This window comes from Amphimedon queenslandica, unplaced genomic scaffold (assembly GCF_000090795.2).
Source record: "Amphimedon queenslandica unplaced genomic scaffold, v1.1 AMPQUscaffold_13473, whole genome shotgun sequence".
Classification (NCBI taxonomy): domain Eukaryota; kingdom Metazoa; phylum Porifera; class Demospongiae; order Haplosclerida; family Niphatidae; genus Amphimedon; species Amphimedon queenslandica.
Window position 1 is genome coordinate 114,626 of NW_003546291.1, and position 20,475 is coordinate 135,100.

A 20,475-nucleotide genomic window follows, 5' to 3' on the forward strand; every position below is an offset into this window, starting at 1 on the left:
CTAGGGCTCAGGTTGTTTCTATTTTTGGGCAGCAATGTAGTGCCGCCTCCACGTGGCGCTGCCTGGGATCACTAGTGGTTACTACTGCTAGTGATGCTAAGAGCACTACATACAAAAAGAAGAATAACATAATAACAGTAAGTTTGTGTAAGGAATTTAATATTATCATTGATAGGTTCAGGCTGCAATTAAAATGAAAAGTCAAGTGGATTGATACTCAAGACTGAAGCTAGAGATTTATATACTAGTTTTAATTTTTTGAAAAATAATTTTTTTTAATTTTGATTTCATGTATTTATGACGATTTAAACTGTCATTGCCAGTTCTACAACTAGAGTCTATACTGCTGTGCAGCATGGCTAAATGAGCCACCAACATGTGCACACACCTTTTTATAATTAATGTACCGGTACAAAATATTTTGTGTAGAAATTCTAATTAAAATTTTAATTTTTAAGATTCCAAATTTATGTCAAGATGTCGATGTATCTATACTAGTTGAGTTTAGTAAAAGTTAAAATTTTTGTCATTAAAAATAAAATACTATTGAAGATTTTACCGACTCCAATCAATAGGAAAGGGAGCCTCCTAGTTGAACATGAACCAATTGCAGCCAGCCAGCCACCCACGTGTTCTCACATTTCAAAATGGCTGCTCAGTCAAAGTTAAGTGCTTTGTTTAAAGAGAAAAAAGAGAAGCTATCCATTCCTCCAGACCCACCACAAGGAAAGAAAGAACATCTTTAGACTTTTATAAAAGAAGGAAGTGAGCGGGACAGATCCGGCGGGGCGAGACTACAAAGAGACAGGATAGTTTACTGTAGGCTAGGACTGAGTACAACCCGGGATACTACTAATAACAAGAAATAAGAATGATCCTCGAAACCCTCGTACAGTATTTATTGGTAACATTCCTCTATCAACTAAAAAGAAGGACATACTCAAACTGGTCTCCGGTTCGGCTGAGTTCAGTGCTACAGCAACGATCAGTTGCAGTTTCTCCTGGCGGTAAACTTCCTGTTGAAGTTGCTAGGAAACTCAGAAAACAGCTGACAGGGACAACTACTAATTGCTATGTTGTTATGGAGACGGAGGAGTCTGCTAGTGCTTGTTTGGAGTTGAATGGATGAGAGGTTGACGGGAGGCATATTAGGGTTGATCTGGCCACACCTACTAATGACACTCACTGTTCTGTGTTTGTAGGTAATGTACCTTTTGGGGCCAATGAAGAGAAACTGAGAAAAGTATTTGAGTAAGTACATGTACATGTACATGTATCAGGGGCGTATCTAGGAATTGAAGAAGGGGGATGCTGAGGGTGCACGAAGCGTGCCATGATTTTGGCCACACCCACTTTTATGGCGGTAAAACTGCCTTTTCCTGCATTTTCGTCAATTACGGGTGGGGCCAAGATCATTTCAAGCATACTGCTATGTTACTGGTACTTCTGATTGCTCCTTAAAGCACTGGAAACTGCTGAAATAATGATAAGGTGGCTAGATAACTTTGTTAAGAGGCTTGGTAGTGATGCAAGAGTCTAGGACTTCAGTAATTTTTTCTGAGCCCAGCCCTGAGGGGGGTGCTCAAGCCCCCTCAGCCCCCCCTAAATTCCCCCCTTTGTGTATGTAGTATTTACGCAACGTTCATGTGCATAAAATATTATTAAAATGGAGAATTCTCTCCTTGAAATTTTTTGTCAAAGACCCTGTACAAGGGGCTATTGCTCAATTTTTGAGTAACTTTAGAAATAATATTTGTAAAAAAAAATCAAAACTTGATAGGAATCAGCTCAAACTTTCTACACAACATAAGAATATGTATATGCATCAGAAAATGTAATTAAAATGGGGAATTTAACCCTTGACATTTTTGGCAAAATTTGGCTTGAGACCCTGTACTATAATAGTACAGGGACTTTTGCCCGATTTCGGAGCAGCTCTGAAAATTTGTAAAAAAAATCCAAACTTGATCAGAATCAGCTCAAACTTTCTACATAACATAAGTACTATTGTACATTAGAAAATGTAATAAAAATGGAGAATTTTCTTCTAGTCATTTTTCATGAAATACCCTTTACTATTATTATTATACATGTATAATAATTATTTTTATAGAGCTGCAGTGATACACAAATGACAACTGCAGCAGCAATAGTGCAAAAACCAGAAATCATCTTATGATATTAGTTGCAGCTCATAAAGTAAAAAACAATAGAGAGTAAGAAAAGGGATGACTGAGATGAAAGTGACTTGAAGATCTGAAGAAAACGAAAAATAACTGAGTTTAAATAAAAGCCATGGCAAGAAGCATTAAAAAGTAGTTTCATTAGCATACCATGACATGTGAGAGGAGAGGGAATTAATATTTTTATATAAAAATTGGCTTTGAAAACACTTCTACACATAATTTTATTACCTGTTGTGAATGAAATTGCTGGAAAAATAAAAGTAGCCACGCACCTGTATGCCACCATTATCTATGGACGTTACAGCATAGCATCAGTTCAGTAGTCCTTGCAATGCCCTTGTAAAATTAAATCTTTAAAAACTTATAAACAACAAAAATTGTGTTCTAAAATAATTATTAAAAAGAAATTTCAAAGCAATTATGATTATACTGCTATGAATAATATTATGGAGAAGTTGTAAAATTATATCATACCCATTGACATGGCTTTAAAACACTATAAAATGAGGCTAAGAATGAGATTGAACAATTACATAATATTATGTACTCTTGATATAACTGTTAGTATGCAACTAGAGAAAACAGTGGAAATGCTCAAGCAAAATATTATTATTATATAACTGAAAGATGTACTAGCAAAAAAACAGTTGCAGTAGAAATTGGAAAACATATATGACTTTACCTGCATGCATGATGTGAATGAAACATTATAGCCATTCAAATGTACTGATTTTGTTGAACACTTAATAGCATGACACACATAGCATAATGGGGGCAATGAGAACATTCCAGTGTTGGTTTTGTATCTATCTAGCTACATTTATTGTTAGCTTCCCACTTGTTTCTTAGTAATTAAGGTTAAACAAACATATTAACATACACTCACTATAATTTTTCATTCACTTAATTGTCTGTCATCTCAGTCAGACAATTTTTCAAAAAGCAATCTAATAGACTTATATACTTAAATCATACCTACAGTATGATATACTTAAATCATACCTACAGTATGATGTGTGGGCGGATACCGTATATAAAATTAATGAAATTCATAGCTCTTGCAATTCTCACTCTTTGGTGGTCTATGTGTGCTGATTAAAAATACTGACAAAAGAGAAATAAAATATTTATTTCTAATATCTACAATAATCAAATGAAAGAAGCCTACAACTACTCATATAAAGCACACATGCACAGATGGCATCCCATATCTATTTAAGAGGAGGAAACAGAACAAAGCAACCACAACCTTAATTTCTGTTGATTTAAGTCAATTAATTATTGATACGACTCCAAATTATACGCACACTAGAGCAGTAGCTGCAGTATTAAACCACATATGCAACCCTACATACCAAGCACTACTACTTGGTAATAACAAAATCAAAAGCCCTTGAATTACAATGATCTGTACTAACATACAAACAAAAGAGTAGCATATATTTACATACTTTTTATATTTACATGCCTTTCCTTGTACTTAAAGGGTAACTGAAATGGTTTTTTTGAGGTATTTATTTATTGCTGGAACTTTTTAATGAAGTGTGACAACTCCCATTGTTCAAAAAAAATTATTCACTGAGATATGAGCTTTCAAAAATGCCCTTTTTGCTTCCTGCCATTTTACTTCCTGTTGGTGGGTGTGGCTAAACGTGACGTCATTTGGGACAGACTGGTGACTATAGTCGAGTCATAGATATTATAGACTACGTAACCGGGATTGGAAACTAGGTCACGTGATCCATTCAAACCAGTACAAACCGGCTGACACAGGGTCCGTGATTGGATTTTGGTGGGTGTGGTCAAAAAATGGCTACTCATCGACGACATTCAAAGGAAGACTGTATTTAAACCAATGTTGATTTTTTGTTATTTTAATAATATTTCAATACTTTAGTGTTTGTGTAATATGACTATAATGAAAAAAATAATGATACCATTGTTATTTTGCAAATATACTGTGATATTGTTCAAATTTTTGTTACTTGCAATTTTTCAAAACTTTTTGTACCTGTTGCTCCATTACACGCGTAAAAATAGACTAACAAGATCATTGGAAATGTTCCCACAATCATTGTGCATGGAACTGTCATAGTTTCATTTACTGATTTGCTATGTCAGAGGAGTAATATCTAAAATACTGTTTCTGCGAACAGTCCACTGTCGTACCTGTTACAGCTTTTACAAAACAAGCAGAGATTTCTCTTTTTGGGTGATGATAGGTTGATATTGTGTGCATGGAATTGGGGGGTTAGCATTTTAATTCATGCATTGCATTTGACTACAGTACTGCTTTAAAACCAAAAATTCATTATTTCCGCATGAAAAGCAAGCCACATGGTCAAATTTATTCTATTTAACGCCCAATTCAATCACGGACGTTGTCCACCAGGGAATCCTAGTTTCCAATCCCGGTTACGTAGTCTATAATATCTATGCTATAGTACTAATCCATTCCACCATTAGCTCTCATTATTCTAAGCATTCAACTGTATAAAAAAGACTCAAAATAGCAAACAAGAAGATTCACCAAAGTGTGGTATTATGACTTGTTCTTGCAATTGCACCTGTAACGAGAAATCTTATGTTAGTATTTGGGTTTGTACACTTCAATGACTTCATGATCCACAGTCACAGACTAAACAATCCACAAACTTTATTATTGCATCAAATTCCGATGTAGGAATCCAAGGAAGACTCATTCTCCTCCATGCACATTATGGACTAACAAGTAATATATAATCAATGACTGACTTAATTGGTTGTATGAAAACATTATAAACTTTCAAAGGAAATTATAATGCATGTTCAGTTCTAATTATCTAGCTACAAATATGTGCTGATTGACATCATCAGCCTTAGTGGCACCATAAGTACATATTTTACCTTATACATAAATGTACATGTATTACAGCTTAATTTACCTTTAAAAATATTAATTCATTTATTATCTCTTTCCTTTACCTCTCCTTCACTTTTGCTTTTGCTTTTCTATTAAATTATTCAGAATAAGATAGAATTAAAAAAAACCAAGGCAAAATAATAATGACGTTGTTTATGGTAATAAATAATTTTCCTTGTTCTCCAATAAAAATCAAGACAAAATTCTACTTAACAAAAATTAACTACTTGACTATTTCACTACCACAATGAAAAAGACCAAAAAATAATAATAAATCAGTTATTGCATGGAGCTGGTACATGTTCACCATTCATCCTCAGAACCTCACATGACATTGCAAGAAGTTTGAGTTTACAAATGCCAGAGCAATCTATAAAAGATACACAAGTTATAGAAAACAGATCATTCAACTTGACATAGCAGCACATGCATGGTACATTACATTATTGTCCATTCTCAAACACCTGGTATAAATTATTAACAGGCTACAGTTTTAAAAATGTTCAAAGCATAGGAATTGTGCTAACAATTAACAATAATGGCTTTAAAACTGTAGCTAGTTGTGGGAAGCCAAAAACAATAATGATACTAAGCAGTAGAACTGTCTATAAAATATTTAAAGTCATCACAATACAGGTTATGAAACAGACCAAAGCAATCATTTTTCCTAAATTTGATATCAGTTACTCTTACCAGGTCTTGGTGAAGTAGTATCACCAAAAGTAGTATTCAATGCAAATGAATTGATATCATTCAATCCAGCAATAGACAAGTACACATTAGGCATTGATGTCTGTCTCCTTCTACGACTTCCATCATCATCATCATCAGTAGTTGACTGTATATATAATTCTGGACTAATGAAATAATCAATGTCATTTCCATTGCTCATGACAGAGAAATCTTGTGTTAGCACATCCGGGTTTTGTACAGTAAATGATCCGCGAACCACCAAATTTCCCACTGTAATATCAATTTTTAGTGTCATTCCCATTGATGGAAACACATACACTAACAAACGAGATGATCCTTTTGGAAGGGTAGTGGCAATCTCTTTTCCAGTCTCAGATTCTGTTGAAGCTATAATAAAATTAATTTAGCATGAATATACATTATTAAAATCAATGACTTACATGCACATGTTGATACTCGTAATTGTATCAAAACAGCCTGAAAAGTATTTGATGAAAAACCACTGATAGTAAAAACACCTTGTTGGCCATCTGAAGCAATGGCAATTAACTCTGCATTACTGACACCAGTTCCAATACCAAAGGAGAAAACAGTAATCCCATCATCATGGACAGCTTGAGCAGATTGTACTGTTGCTGCAGCATTATTAGACATTCCATCAGTAAAAACAGCAGCTACACGAGGGATACCTTCACTAACACGAGCAGTAGCAAATGCTGTGCTTAGTAAATCCAATGCTGCAGCAGTATTTGTTCCTCCTGAAGTGTATGATATATCTCTAACAGCAGTAGCCAATTGTGAATAAGTATTAATGGAACCTAATTGGATAACAATCGATGGATTGCTTGAGTAACGAATAACTCCAACACGAGTGTCATTTGGTCCAATGGTAAAGTTAGACAGCATGTCTGCAACAAAGTTTTTCATTATCTCAAAGTTAGAAGACCCAACACTTCCAGATGCATCCAATAAAATAATAAAATCAAAAGCCCTTGCAGTACAATCTGTACAAATAGAAGAATAGCATATTTTTACACATTTATACTGAAGTACATACCTAAATAATCCTGTATAGCTGATACAAGAGAACTGTCAGGCCTATTGCACTGTGGAGCATCACTAAGGAATGTAGCAATCTGGAAAGGGCATGAAGCAGTTGTTGTTTTAATCTATAAGAGTAAAAATAATAATAATTAGAATAATAATAATAATAAATAATAATACTATAAATAATAATAATAATAATAACAACAAAAGACAACAACTGTAACAAAGAATCCCAAGGGAACTGTCAATAATCATGATGATGATGATCATGATCATGATAACCAGTTCAATAATCAACATCAAAGAGCCATCATCATAAGATCAAAGGAGACTCGATGATTAAATACACTTTTCCTACAATCTGACAATTTAAACCTTTCTACTCAGGAGTATTTGTTTAAGATATAATGAAACCACTTAATGAATCTGCCTCCCCTCTGTGATGTCTGTGGTGCCACTTTCCCTACCATTTATGCTCTAGATTGCAGAAAGGATGATCTTGTGTCCATGAGGCACAATGAGATCAGTGACCTCCTATGTGAACTGTCATCATTTGTTTTGAGTAATGTTATAATAAAAGAGTATAAGAGACAGTTTTTTAGGAGTCATTTACAACTCACTATGAACATCTCATGGCCGTCTGTGGTGTTTGGCAGAGGCAGTGTACTGCTGTGTTTGATGTCTGTATTCTAGATTCTGATTCTCCTTCTTATATTCTACTAAGTCTCCACAGTCAATTGTGGCTTCTACTTTGCTGCTTGTGAATCTAATCACTGTATGTAGTTTTACTCCTCTTTCAACAGTCTCTCAGTATAGAAAGGGACATTCATTATGGTGTCTTAATGAACTAAGTCTGTACCAAACCTCTTTTGCATCAAAGTTACTAAGGGCCATAAATCTATGTCTCAGAGGTACCTGATCCAGGTCAATATTGAATCAATCCTACCATCATGTCACTCTTACCAACTAGTACTTATGTCTACTTAGTTACAATATGTCTTATCAATACCGTGTGCTCTAAGACTATACACGTATGTATACTATTATCAATTTCCCTTCTTGTTTTTCTTTTTCTCATTGATAATAATCATGATGATAGTAATAATGATGGTAATAATAAGTGATAATAATGATACTAATGGACAATACTAATAGTGATAATGATAATAATACTAATACTTTCTTACCTGATTTAGTGAACTTTTATCCCAACTTTTATTATCATTATAAATTTTATCTTGAATACAATTAAGGTTCTGACATTGATCAGATAATAGTATATCTGAACAGAACCTATTATCAGTGTAACATTGAGGATGACTTGCAACAGCAAATGCCTCAAACTGTCCACAATCAGTATTTGCAGTATTATAGAGAGTACTGTTGACAATAGACTGCATCAAACATCTACGGACATTAGTAATCCATACTTGACCCTAAGATAATAATAAATTTATATATAAATGCATTCTATTTACTGCTTTGGTAAATACATGCACCAGCACCAGCTCCTTATTTATGTATGTGCAAATTAGCCTGAACATTGAGTTATTTATTGATTTAATATAACAAGTTGCTTTCTAAGAAAATTAATATTTCTAAAAGGATATTTTAGTTTTCACAGAATTTACAATACGGATATCAAAGAATTTGTAATTAAATTAGGTTGCATCACCTATAGGCCTACTAGGGAAATATTTACATACAAGGACATCAGACATCAAAGCTAACCGCTACTTAATCAAAATACTTATATGACAGATGTCACATATTTGTGACAATCCATTATAAGTCTTGGAGACAGCTGTCACATTATTGTGACACATTGTGTCACAAATATGTGACAGCTGTCTCCATGGTATTGCACAAATTCGTGACCTCTGTCTTTTAAGGGTTAATGATAACTTTCTAAATCTCTATGGCAACACTGTTGACTGAAATTCTATTCAAACTAACCCCTAAGTTAGTTAAATACTAGTAGGTTGTAGGGCACACATCACTGCAATCAGCGTACTTACTGCTGTTGTGAAGCAACTCGATTCATCAATGTATTTCTGACAGTAGCGTTTACCACGGCGAAGAGGATAATCTTTTGCATCACAGTTGAATTTAGTATGCAAGCAATCATAGAAACTGCAGTTACCATCATTGGCCAGAGCAGAACAGTTAGTATCTTGAGCTGTGCATTGATCAGTGATACACAATAGAATGACAACTGCAGCAGCAATAGTGGAAAAACCAGAAATCATCTTATGATATTAGCTGCAGCCTATAAAGGAAAAAACAGTAGAGAGGAAGAAAGGAGATGAGATGAGAGTGAGCTGGGAATCTGAAGAAAACAGAAAATAACTGAGTTTAAATAAAAGCCATGCAGGAAGCATTAAAGCTATCACAGGAAGTAGATTTTTAGTTTGATTAGCATACTGTGACATGTGGGAGGAACAGGGGATAAATATTTATATATAGAAATTGGCTTTGAAAATACTTTTATGCATGATTTTATTACCTGTTGTGAATGCAATGTTGGTATAACTCTAGACTTTGATGGTCAATCTTTAATGTACATGTACTTGTGTATGGTTGTTATTACTGTAACCACAATAATTATTGCTGATGCATGCACATTATTATGTAATATTGTGTAACTTTAGAACTTTCTAGACTCTGTGGTTTTATGTATATGTATCATGCTTCTTATTAATTTTTGTTGGTTGTTCAGTTATTGTTCAGTAGTTGCTTAGTTGTTGTTGTTCTCAGCAAAATAAAACAAAAGTAGCCATGCACCTGTATGCCACCATTATCTATGGTACAGCATAGCACCAGTTCAGTAGTTTATTTACAAATCATTAAAAGCTTATAAATTTTGTTCTAAAATATGACATATAAAAAGAAAGTTCAAGCCAATTATTAACAGATATTTATAGATACTGCTATGAATAATATTATGTAGAAGTTGCAAAAATAATATAATAACCATTGACACAGCTTCAAAACACCAAAATGAGGCTTAGAATCAGACTAAACAATTATATACAACTAGAGAAAACAGTTGCATTGAAAATTGGAAAATACCTGCATGCATGATGTGAATCAAAATATTAAAGCCATTCAATTATTTGAACACTAACAATATATAGTGATGACTGAGATACAACTCCAAATCACAGAATCACTAACATACACGAGAGCAGTAGCTGCAGTATCTTAAAATTGAACTAGACATATGCAGTCCTACATACAAAGCACTACCACTTGGTATAAATGGTAATGACTAATAACAAAATTAAAACCCTTTGAATGATTGCAATCTGTACTAACATAGCTAGATCTATTTAGATACCTTTCCCACTTAAAACCTTCCTCAAATAAAGGTTGAACTAACATACCAGTTTCTCATAATAAAAAGAGAAACTTTTTCATTTGCTTGTTTATCTGTTTCTCTGCCTTATTAGGAGCAATGCGTATGCAAATTTTAAAAGCCAAAATAGCTGACAAAATAGCTACAGCCTACAAAAAAGAAAATGAAATGTTCACTTACTTATAAAAAACAGCATAACCAATAAAAAGGAGCCTATAAAATACTGATACAAAATTGAACTTCAAGCTCCCCATATCTATGTAAAGAGAATGCTGGTACTTAATGAGAAATTTTGTGTTAAGTACAATTTTGTTTTGTAGATAACGACTCACAAACTAAACAATCCTGAACTTCAGTATTGAATCAAATTCACATGCAGGAGTCCACGAAGGATACATTCTCCTCCACATTATGGACTACATGTAGCCTTCAAGGTAAATGTATGCTAGGCAACATTTGTGGTTAGTTTGATCTTGTAAGCATCATGTTGCCAGAAATAGAAAGTTGTTCTATTTCTGGTAACATGTTGCTTACAAGATCAAAGTAACCACAAATTTACTAGCAGCATGTAGCCTAACTGCATGCCAATTTACTTTATACATAAATGTAAATGTATTTCAATTTAACATTAAATATGACTCTAATTCACTGACATACACGAGGGCAATAGCTGCAGTATCTATTACATTAAAATTAAACCACATATACAATCCTACATACCAAGGACCACCGCTTGGTTCAAAAGCCTTTGAATAGCTCTTGCACGGATATATTTAATAAACTGGTTTGCAGCTATGACTGTCCACCAGCCATGTTAAGGCTGATTCACACTTGCAACTTAACTTAAGGTAAGGCCTTAAGTTAAGACAGGAAATAGACTTGTGGGGCTAGACTTAAGTTTTAGAATAGATTCTCTTGATATCAACTTGCAATGTTTTGATTTGCATGGGCAAAGAATTGTATCAAATTCACACACACGAGTCTAGGAAATAATTGGACTCATTCTCTTCCACATTATAAACTACAAGTAATCATTCAAAGGAAATTAATTAACTGCATGCCAATACTGGTATGTGCTGATTGACATCATCAGCCTTAGTGGCACCAAGAGTAGTCTACATATTCACTTTATACAAAAATGTACATGTATTAGAGATTAATTAAATGACAATGTATTATGGTAATAAACAATTCTCCTCATTTTCTCTACAATAAAACTCTAAAACAAAACTTGACAAAAATTAACTACTTAACTATTTCACTACCACAATAAAAAAGACCAAAAATAAAATAAATCAGTTACGGCATGGAGCTGGCACATGTTCACCATTCATCCTCAGAACCTCACATGACATTGCAAGAAGTTTGAGTTTACATATGCCAGAGCAATCTATAAAAGATACACAAGTTACATAAAACAAATAATTGAACATTATAATTAAAGCACGTCATGTTGCATCATATTATTGTCCATTCTCAAAACACCTGGTGAAATATACAGTACATAAAATTATCAACAGGCTACAATGCAAACAATTGAAAATGTTTAAAGCATAGGAGTTGTGAGGGCATTAGTAAAAGTAAAAATGAAACGAAACCAGAAATGTAAAAGAAACGCCAAAAAAGCAATCTCCCAATACAGTTAGAAGGCCTCTGGTTATGTTAGAAGTCCCTATAAGGTTGGATTTAGGGTTTAGTTTTTTTTTTAATTTTAAGAGCATACCCTAGTCATGGTAGAAGTTTGACATATGTTAGGACTACCCTAGTTTTTGTTTTATGTTGTTCTGGTTCCTTTCTGTTTCTAGTTTCGTTTCGTTTTCACTTTTACTAGTGCCCAGAGTTATGGTAACAAATAACAAAAATTAATAATAATGGCTAAAAACTATAACTAGTTGTGGGGAACCCAAAAGAACAATAATAATACTAAGCAATAAAACAGGTATAATAAGTATAATCTAGGTAATAATACTTAGAGTTATGAAGATACTAACAGGTAATAAAAATTATAAACAAGGACTCATAAAACAAAGCAAAGCAATCATTATTCTTAAATCTGATATCAGTTACTCTCTTACTAGTAGTATCACCAAAAGTAGTATTCAATGCAAATGAATTGATATCATTCAATCCAGCAATAGACAAGTACACATTAGGCATTGATGTCTGCCTCTTTCTACGGCTTCCATCATCATCATCATCATCATCATCAGTAGTTGACTGTATATATAATTGTGGACTAATGAAATAATTAATGTTAGTTCCATTGCTCATGACAGAGAAATCTTGTGTTAGTGCATCTGGGTTTTGTACAGTAAATGATCCACGAACCACCAAATTTCCCACTGTAATATCAATTTTTAGTGTCATTCCCATTGACGGAAACACATACACTAACAAACGAGATGATCCTTTGGGAAGGGTTGTGGCAATCTCCTTTCCAGTCTCAGATTCTGTTGAAGCTATAAATTATTTTTATTAGTATAAATTCACAATATTAAAAAATTAGTGACTTACACAAACATGTTGATACTCGTAATTGTATCAATACAGCCTGAAAAGTATCAGATGAAAAACCACTGATAGTAAAAACACCTTGTTGACCATCTGAAGCAATGGCAATTAACTCTGCATTACTGATATCACTTCCAATACCAAAAGAGAAAACAGTAATCTTGTCATTATGGACAGCTTGAGCAGATTGTACTGTTGCTGAAGGATTATTAGACAATCCATCAGTAAGAACAGCAGATACCTTCACTAACACGAGCAGTAGCAAATGCTGTGCTTAGTAAATTCAATGCTGCAGCAGTGTTTGTTCCTCCTCCAGTGTATGATATACCTCTAATAGCACTAGCCAACTGTGCATAAGTATTATTGGAACCCAATGGGATAACAATTGATGGAGTGTCAGCAAAACGAATGACTCCAACACGAGTATCATCTGGTCCAATGGTAAAGTTAGACAGCATGTCTGCAACAAAGTTTTTCATTATCTCAAAGTTACTAGACCCAACACTTCCAGATGCATCCAATAAAATAATAAAATCAAAAGCCCTTGCAGTACAATCTGTACAAAGAGAAGAATAGCATACTTTTACACAGTACTGAAGTACATACCTAAATAATCCTGTATAACAGATACAAGAGAAGTGCCAGGCCTATCACACTGTGGAGCATCAGTAAGGAATGTAGAAATCTGGGAAGGGCACGAACCAGTTGTTGTTTTAATTTATAAAAGTAGAATAATAATAATAATAATAATAATAATAATAATAATAATAATAATAATAATAATAATAATAATAATATTAATAGCTCATACTTTCTTACCTGATATAGTGAAGTTCTACTCCAACTTTTATTATCATCATAAATTTTATCTTGAATACAATTAAAGTTCTGACATTGAGGTGATAGGAATATATCTGTACAGAACCCATTATCAGTGTAACATTGAGGACGACTTCCAACAGCAAATGCCTCAAACTCGCCACAATCAGTATTTGCATCACTATAGAGAGCACTGTTGACAATAGACTGCATCAAACACGTACGGACACTAGTAATCCATGCCTGACCCTAAGATAATAATAAATTCATATAAAAATGCATGCTTTGGTTGTATGCTTCAGCTCTACTATAAAATGCAGTTTATTAATTACATACTGATTATAGATTTATTTAATTAATTTAATTTATATTTTGCTTTCTAAGAAATATTCTTGAAAGGATGCTTTAATTTTCACAGAATTTACAAAAGAACTTGTAATTAAATTTGGTTACATCATGTTTTGGGAAATGCATGCTTCAGCTCTACTGTTGTTTATGTACATGCAAAATTGATTAGCCTAAACATGGAATTATTTAATTATAATGCTGCTTCCTATGAAATATTCTTCAAAGGATGCTTTAGTTTTAATAGAATTTTCAATGAGGATATCAAATAATTTGTAATTTACATTAGGCTGCATTATGTTGTCGTTTTCTAGGCATCATGTACATACAAAAACATGATATCAAAGCTACCTGCTACTTGTTCAAAGCAGCTTTAATGATAACTTTCTGCATCTATATAGCAACTCTGTTGACTGAAATTTTTTGACAGTACATCAAAATAACCCCCCAGTTGCTTTCAACAAAGTTTAATACTAGTAGGTTGTAGGGCACACATCAATGCAATCAGTGTACTTACTGCTGTTGTGAAGCAACTTGATTCATCAATGTATTTCTGACAGTAGCGTTTACCACGGCGACGAGGATAATCCTTTGCGTCACAGTTGAATTTAGTATGCAAACAATCATAGAAACTGCAGTTACCAGCACTGGCCAGAGCAGAACAGTCAGTACCTTGAGCTTCAGTGATGCACAATAGAATGACAACTGCAGCAGCAATAGTGGAAAAACCAGAAATCATTTTACAATATTAGCTGCAGCCTATTAAGTTAAAAAGCAAAAGAGAGCAAGAGGATGAGAGTGAACTGCGAAACTGAAGAAAACATAAACTAAATGAGATTAAATATAATCAATGATAGGAAACATTAATACTAACTTACAGGAAGTATCTAGTGTCATGCATCTAGATCTAGACAGAAGCATGCATTGCCAGCAGGGATGAATATCTTTATTTATGCCTTTAAAAGCATGCATATAAAATTGGCTTTGAAATTCATTCACATTAAATTATGATTTACCATCATAAGTACCATTGAGCTGGAATACTGGTACCTAATAAGAAATTTTGTGCTAGTGCATTTGGATTTGTACACTAAACAATCCATAAACTAAAATGATCCATGAGCTCTGATTAGCTGCAAATATTCACTGATTACTTTAGTGGCACCAAAAGTACATATTTACTTTATGCATAGATGTTTCCCCAATCTCCATTAATAAGTATTTCTAGTCTTCTAACATTTGGACCATTGCCATTCACTAGACGTGCCTGACCATGAGAGCAAACCTACAGAAGGTATATGTTTTACCATGCAAAGCAACTAAATCTATCCAGACATATCAACACGATTAAAAACAGACAGCTTACCAACTACCAATAATACCTAAGCAGAAAGAAACAAAGCCAGGAGAGACATGTAGATACCAGTTGACTGACTACAACTCTAGTCTAGATCTGAACCAAAGGGCTTTATAATTAAACTTTAATTAGCATGCATGTCATTAGTGGCTATGTGAGACTATTGATAGCAGATCACTGGTATGAATAGTAAACAAAAGCAGACTCTACAAAGTTCCCACTATAGGAATTAAGTGCACATAGGCATAATTGGCTATAGCTCTGAAATCATTGATATTGTTTTCAGCATGAAAACAAAACTAACACTCAAGCTGTTTCACATTATACATTCTACAAAAATATACTGATACATAGATCTAGTCACAAACATCATTTTCTTTTACAGTACAAGTATTATTAATGTCAGTAAAATCAAGGTAGCCAGCCAATGGTTCAATGAGTGCATTTATTGAAGAAACTATATCACTGAACATTGGCCTATCATTAGGAGACTCTGACCAACAAGATAGCATCAGCAAGTAACTGCGTCAAAGAAATCATAAATTATTAAAGGCATGTGTTTATTATGTTCTTACATTTCCTGTGAGCAGGCTCCATTATGTGGACACAGCAATCGTCCACCAGTATCTAATAACTCCACTACTCCTATTGGATCCAGACCAGGATATGGTACTTTACCAAGACTGAACACTTCCCAACAAAGAACACCATAAGACCACTGTAAATAAAAAAAGATTACATTAATAAATTAGTGATTGCATGATTGAGTGTAAATGCAAATGAATACTTACAACATCTGATTTTTCAGAGAACAGTCCATCATGAAGGCTCTCTAATGCCATCCATTTCACTGGTAGTTTAACTGTTGATGATCCTGAGTTATTATCACTGCACTTTAGTTGCCTGAAGTAATTGTAGGCATTTATGTCTTCAGATAGTCCAAAATCTGCTACTTTAATAATACCATTATCATCAATCCTATGGAATACATAAATGTAAATGAGACACCTACCATGCTTGGACTCGCCACTGCTGATTTTGCATCAATAATGCATTGTTAAAACTGAGTGATAAATTGTGATTCATGGTAAAAAAAAGAAATGTGTACAAAAACTAGTAAATCATGTTTTTAATGAGCATGCAGCTATACTCATGCATTGACTCCATGGTTTAGTAGGCACATTGCACTCTATTATAATTTATAAAACAAATTACTACAGCTAGGAACATACCGTATAGCCAAAAAATTTCGTGAGGAATAAATTTTCGTATTTTCGTGATCACTGGTTGCATCACGAAAAATTAAACCCCCGAAAATAAATATTAATTGAGAGGCGTGGTTAACCACGCCTTACTAATAAACGTGCGCGCCCTCGTGTCAAGTCCTGTTCTCGGTCAAGCTGATGTCTCTGTTACTCTGTATTGCTATTTTAAGCATACTGCCTAGGTCAAAGATGATGATCTTCCCCATCTCTGGTGTCCACACTGATTTGTAGACACGGTGCCCCTTGACACACATGACACAAGACTGTGACAAGAGTCCGCCCCAAACACTGAATCTGCCATGTTTTATTTAAATAAGGCGTGGTCATTATTATTATTAAAATAAAATCACGAAAATATTTATCACGGAATTTAAAATTTCTCTATAAATTTCATTATTCACGAAATTTTAAGCCTCGAAAATTTTTGGCTATACGGTATTTTATTGCCTCTAGGGGTCAGGGCCCTAGGAAGCAACTACATTGTGTCCCTTCCCAAAATTTCCTTTTATTTTCTTGCTATTTTTATAAAGATTCCTACTTTAGCTTTTATAGTGACAGGATGTGATCATTCATTGTGAGTTGTACTCATTACATCAACCAGATCATGCAATCTTCGGAGTGGTCAGTAGTTTTGTGTAGCCAGACCCATCCCCTTTTTGACAATTGGTAAATTGCTAATTTTGATTGGCGAATTTGAACATGGCTCAAAATGGCAGGTTTCTATTTTGGCAAATGGCTAGCAAAACGTCAAATTTAACTCCCTCCAAAATTTACCACTATAATGGTATTAAATTCTCTTATATAATTTCTGCAAAATTGATTACTAGTGAAATTAAGGTGATAGTGAAAATATTTCTTAAAATTGATGTTGAAAAGACTTACATGCAATTTCTAGCAGCAAGATCACGATGAATGAACCTCTGTGAAGCTAAGTAAGACATTCCATTGGCAACTTGTAAACAAATGGAGAGCAACTGTTTTCTGACATTCAGTATAATATCCTCTTCACTGGTATCAGCTACGGTAAGATTAGGCCTCTCTTTCTTGAGGTAAGACAATAAACTTCCCCTTGACATGAAAGGCATGATAATGTATGGAGCTGGTCCAAGATCAAGACACACACCAATCAGTGGTAATACATTTAAATTATTGAATGGCATCATTTTAATACATTCATCCAGCAATGAGTCAATGTCGCTCTCTTTATAAAAACCTACAACAAAAGGAAATGAAATATTCATATTATAAACTGATGTAACTATGTATTTAATATGTAACTGAGTCAAAATAGTTTATAGAGTAAATTAATAATTATTTTAATCATTGACAATATTATTACCTTTTAATGTCTTCATGGCAACTGATTTAGGTATTTCATTCTTTATCGTCATCACTCCACGATAAACTATACCAAACTCACCTAAAGAGTACAAAATTAAAGTTATTATTGCTATGACAGTTAAAGAATCCCCAATTAAACCTTGTCCAATAGTTTCTTGCATGCTTATGGTCGACCCTGATACTATATAATTTGAGAGCTGTTCCATATTAATTGATAAAATCTCAATAGGTTTGCTAGAGTTGTAAGTGCTCTCTTTCATGTCTCTTTTCAAAGCTAATTATTATATAGAAAGTGAATTATTCAGATTATCAAAAGCAAAAATAGTATTCAGATTACTTACATGAAGAAGGAGTAGAACTTGGAATTTCTGCCATTGCAAGTTGCTTTTTTTGTTTACGATTCCTTCTCTTCATAATCATATAGGTTACAAAGAGCATTACAGTTAACACTATACACACTACTAGAAATGTAACTATTCCTGATATGATGATAGACATTAGCTGATTTGAGACAGATGGTGTGTCACTGGTACTAATAACAGATGATTGAGAAATAGTAATTTCTGTTGCTGTTGTTGTATGAATAGTATGAGTAGTTTGGATTATTATTGAATGGTTGGCAGACATAGTGGCACTAGTGGATGTATTAGCCATGACTATAAAAAGAATAACTCCTTTTAATGTATAATCATAGTAACTCACATTACTAAATAAACATGCTAAATTAATATTGTTAATCATTCATTTGTAAACAAAAAACTGACAGAACAGTTACTTGTTATGACGGTTGATCTGGGTAGAATTACACCTTCATCTGAACAACAGCCGCTATACTCTATTTGTTCTATACAAACTCTTAGCACCTCGTGTAAAATCAAGAGGTAAGTGATTCTTAGGCAATTATATCTTCAAAACAAAAAGTTCAAGCAAAATGCTACTTTATTATTCAGATATTAAAGCCACGGTTTCTGCGACTCTTGAGAAATATCTGTGATCTATATACTATGAAGTCCTGTTACTCAAAGCATGCAAGAATCTATCGAGAAACTGCTAATTTTGGCAAGACTGATGGCTTTTGGTGCCGTCTACTGCCATTTCTACTTGATAAAGTAGTAGAAGCAACTTTGTCTAGCCTGTAGAGAAGTTATGGAGATCTATGATGGGAGAACCCCTTTAAAACCACAGAACCTCAAAGTGAGAGTTGTGGTGGATAGAAATACTGAATGATATTATCCTCACCCACGTTAAGCCAAAAAACGATAACGATAATGATACTAAGCAGCACAACAGCCAACATGAAAAGCCTATAGAATAATACCTAGAGTCTCGACAATGCAGGCTACAAAAATTATCATCACCATTATTACTATTACTATTATTTATTATTATTATTAAACAACCTTACAGCACATACAAAATATACAACAAGAATAGAACTTTTAAGTGATAAGAATCCTGCAATAGACAAGAAGGACTGCATGTAAACAGCCTTTAAAAATTTTTCAAAGGCTGTAAATTTTGCAAATTAGCCTAATCATCTATAGGCTATGAAAAACAAGAAACAGGTTGTGAAATATAATATTTGGCACAGGGACAACAAACATGATAGGTACAAGGATTCGAAGGGTTAAAATGATAAAACAAGGACTCATAAAAAAGCAAAGCAGCCATTACTCTTAAAGGTGGATTTACAATATTAGGCTAGTCCTGACGTTACGTTGATGCTGGAATAGAATCTGGTTCTATTCCAGTGGAAAGTATGTGTTAAAAGGTCAAATCGGCTTTGCTTTTGATTAAAAATTGACGGTACACTGACCTAATGTCATATTGTAAATCCGCCTTAAATCTGATATCAGTTACTCTCTTACCAGGTATTGGTGAAGTAGTATCACCAAAAGTAGTATTCAATGCAAATGAATTGATATCATTCAATCCAGCAATAGACAAGTACACATTAGGCATTGATGTCTGCCTCTTTCTACAACTTCCATCATCATCATCATCATCGTCATCATCAGTAGTTGACTGTACATATAATTGGGGACTAATGAAATAATCAATGTCATCGCCATTGCTCATGACAAAGAAATCTTGTGTTAGTGCATCTGGATTTTGTACAGTAAATGATCCACAAACCACCAAATTTCCCACTGTAATATCAATTTTTAGTGTCATTCCCATTGATGGAAACGCATATTGTAACAAACGAGACGATCCTTTTGGAAGGGTAGTAGTGATTTCTTTTCCAGTCTCAGATTCTGTTGGGGCTATAAAATAATTTTATTAGCATAATTTGACATAAAATCAATGACTTACATGAACATGTTGAGACTCGTAATTGTATCAAAACAGCCTGAAAAGTATCAGATGAAAAACCACTGATATTAAAAACACCTTGTTGACCATCTGAAGCAATGGCAATTAACTCATTGTTACTGATACCACTTCCAATACCAAAAGAGAAAACTGTTATTTTGTCATTATGGACAGCTTGAGCAGCTTGTACTGTTGCTGAAGGATTATTAGACATTCCATCAGTAAAAACAGCAGCTACACGAGGGATACCTTCACTAACACGAGCAGTAGCAAATGCTGTACTTAGTAAATCCAATGCTGCAGCAGTGTTTGTGCCTCCTTGAGTGTATGTTATA

At 33.8% G+C, this 20,475-nt stretch overlaps 4 protein-coding genes and 1 long non-coding RNA gene across 5 annotated transcripts in view; 1 reads left to right on the forward strand and 4 right to left on the reverse strand.

Moving 5' to 3' along the window:
- LOC109580851 (uncharacterized) overlaps positions 1-2,428 on the reverse strand; it is a 16,571-nt gene extending 14,143 nt beyond the window's left edge. The window contains exon 1 of the mRNA XM_019994407.1: positions 2,415-2,428. The gene's annotated coding sequence lies outside the window, so the exon portion shown is untranslated. The remainder of the gene's footprint in view (positions 1-2,414) is intronic.
- Positions 14-283, forward strand: LOC109580852 (uncharacterized). Its single transcript, XR_002184416.1, has 2 exons — positions 14-137; positions 182-283. It is a non-coding gene; the product is annotated as an uncharacterized LOC109580852 (long non-coding RNA).
- A 2,772-nt stretch (positions 2,429-5,200) lies between the features above and the next one.
- Positions 5,201-9,153, reverse strand: LOC100635304 (uncharacterized). Its single transcript, XM_003385103.2, has 6 exons — positions 8,847-9,153; positions 8,016-8,264; positions 6,839-6,950; positions 6,222-6,785; positions 5,782-6,168; positions 5,201-5,458 (listed from the first exon to the last, which is right to left on the reverse strand). Exons 1-6 carry the CDS (start codon positions 9,075-9,077, stop codon positions 5,364-5,366), a joined length of 1,638 nt encoding a protein of 545 aa, XP_003385151.1. The 5' UTR covers positions 9,078-9,153; the 3' UTR covers positions 5,201-5,363.
- A 2,224-nt stretch (positions 9,154-11,377) lies between these two features.
- LOC109580868 (uncharacterized) lies at positions 11,378-14,600 on the reverse strand. The gene is made up of 7 exons (XM_019994427.1): positions 14,379-14,600; positions 13,517-13,765; positions 13,304-13,352; positions 13,026-13,253; positions 12,701-12,943; positions 12,262-12,645; positions 11,378-11,576 (listed from the first exon to the last, which is right to left on the reverse strand). Exons 1-7 carry the CDS (start codon positions 14,598-14,600, stop codon positions 11,482-11,484), a joined length of 1,470 nt encoding a protein of 489 aa, XP_019849986.1. The 3' UTR covers positions 11,378-11,481.
- An 880-nt stretch (positions 14,601-15,480) lies between these two features.
- LOC109580869 (tyrosine-protein kinase receptor UFO-like) lies at positions 15,481-18,199 on the reverse strand. Its single transcript, XM_019994428.1, has 7 exons — positions 18,166-18,199; positions 17,964-18,098; positions 17,823-17,903; positions 17,366-17,696; positions 16,010-16,196; positions 15,794-15,936; positions 15,481-15,740 (listed from the first exon to the last, which is right to left on the reverse strand). Exons 1-7 carry the CDS (start codon positions 18,197-18,199, stop codon positions 15,575-15,577), a joined length of 1,077 nt encoding a protein of 358 aa, XP_019849987.1. The 3' UTR covers positions 15,481-15,574.
- Between the last annotated feature and the right edge of the window lie 2,276 nt (positions 18,200-20,475).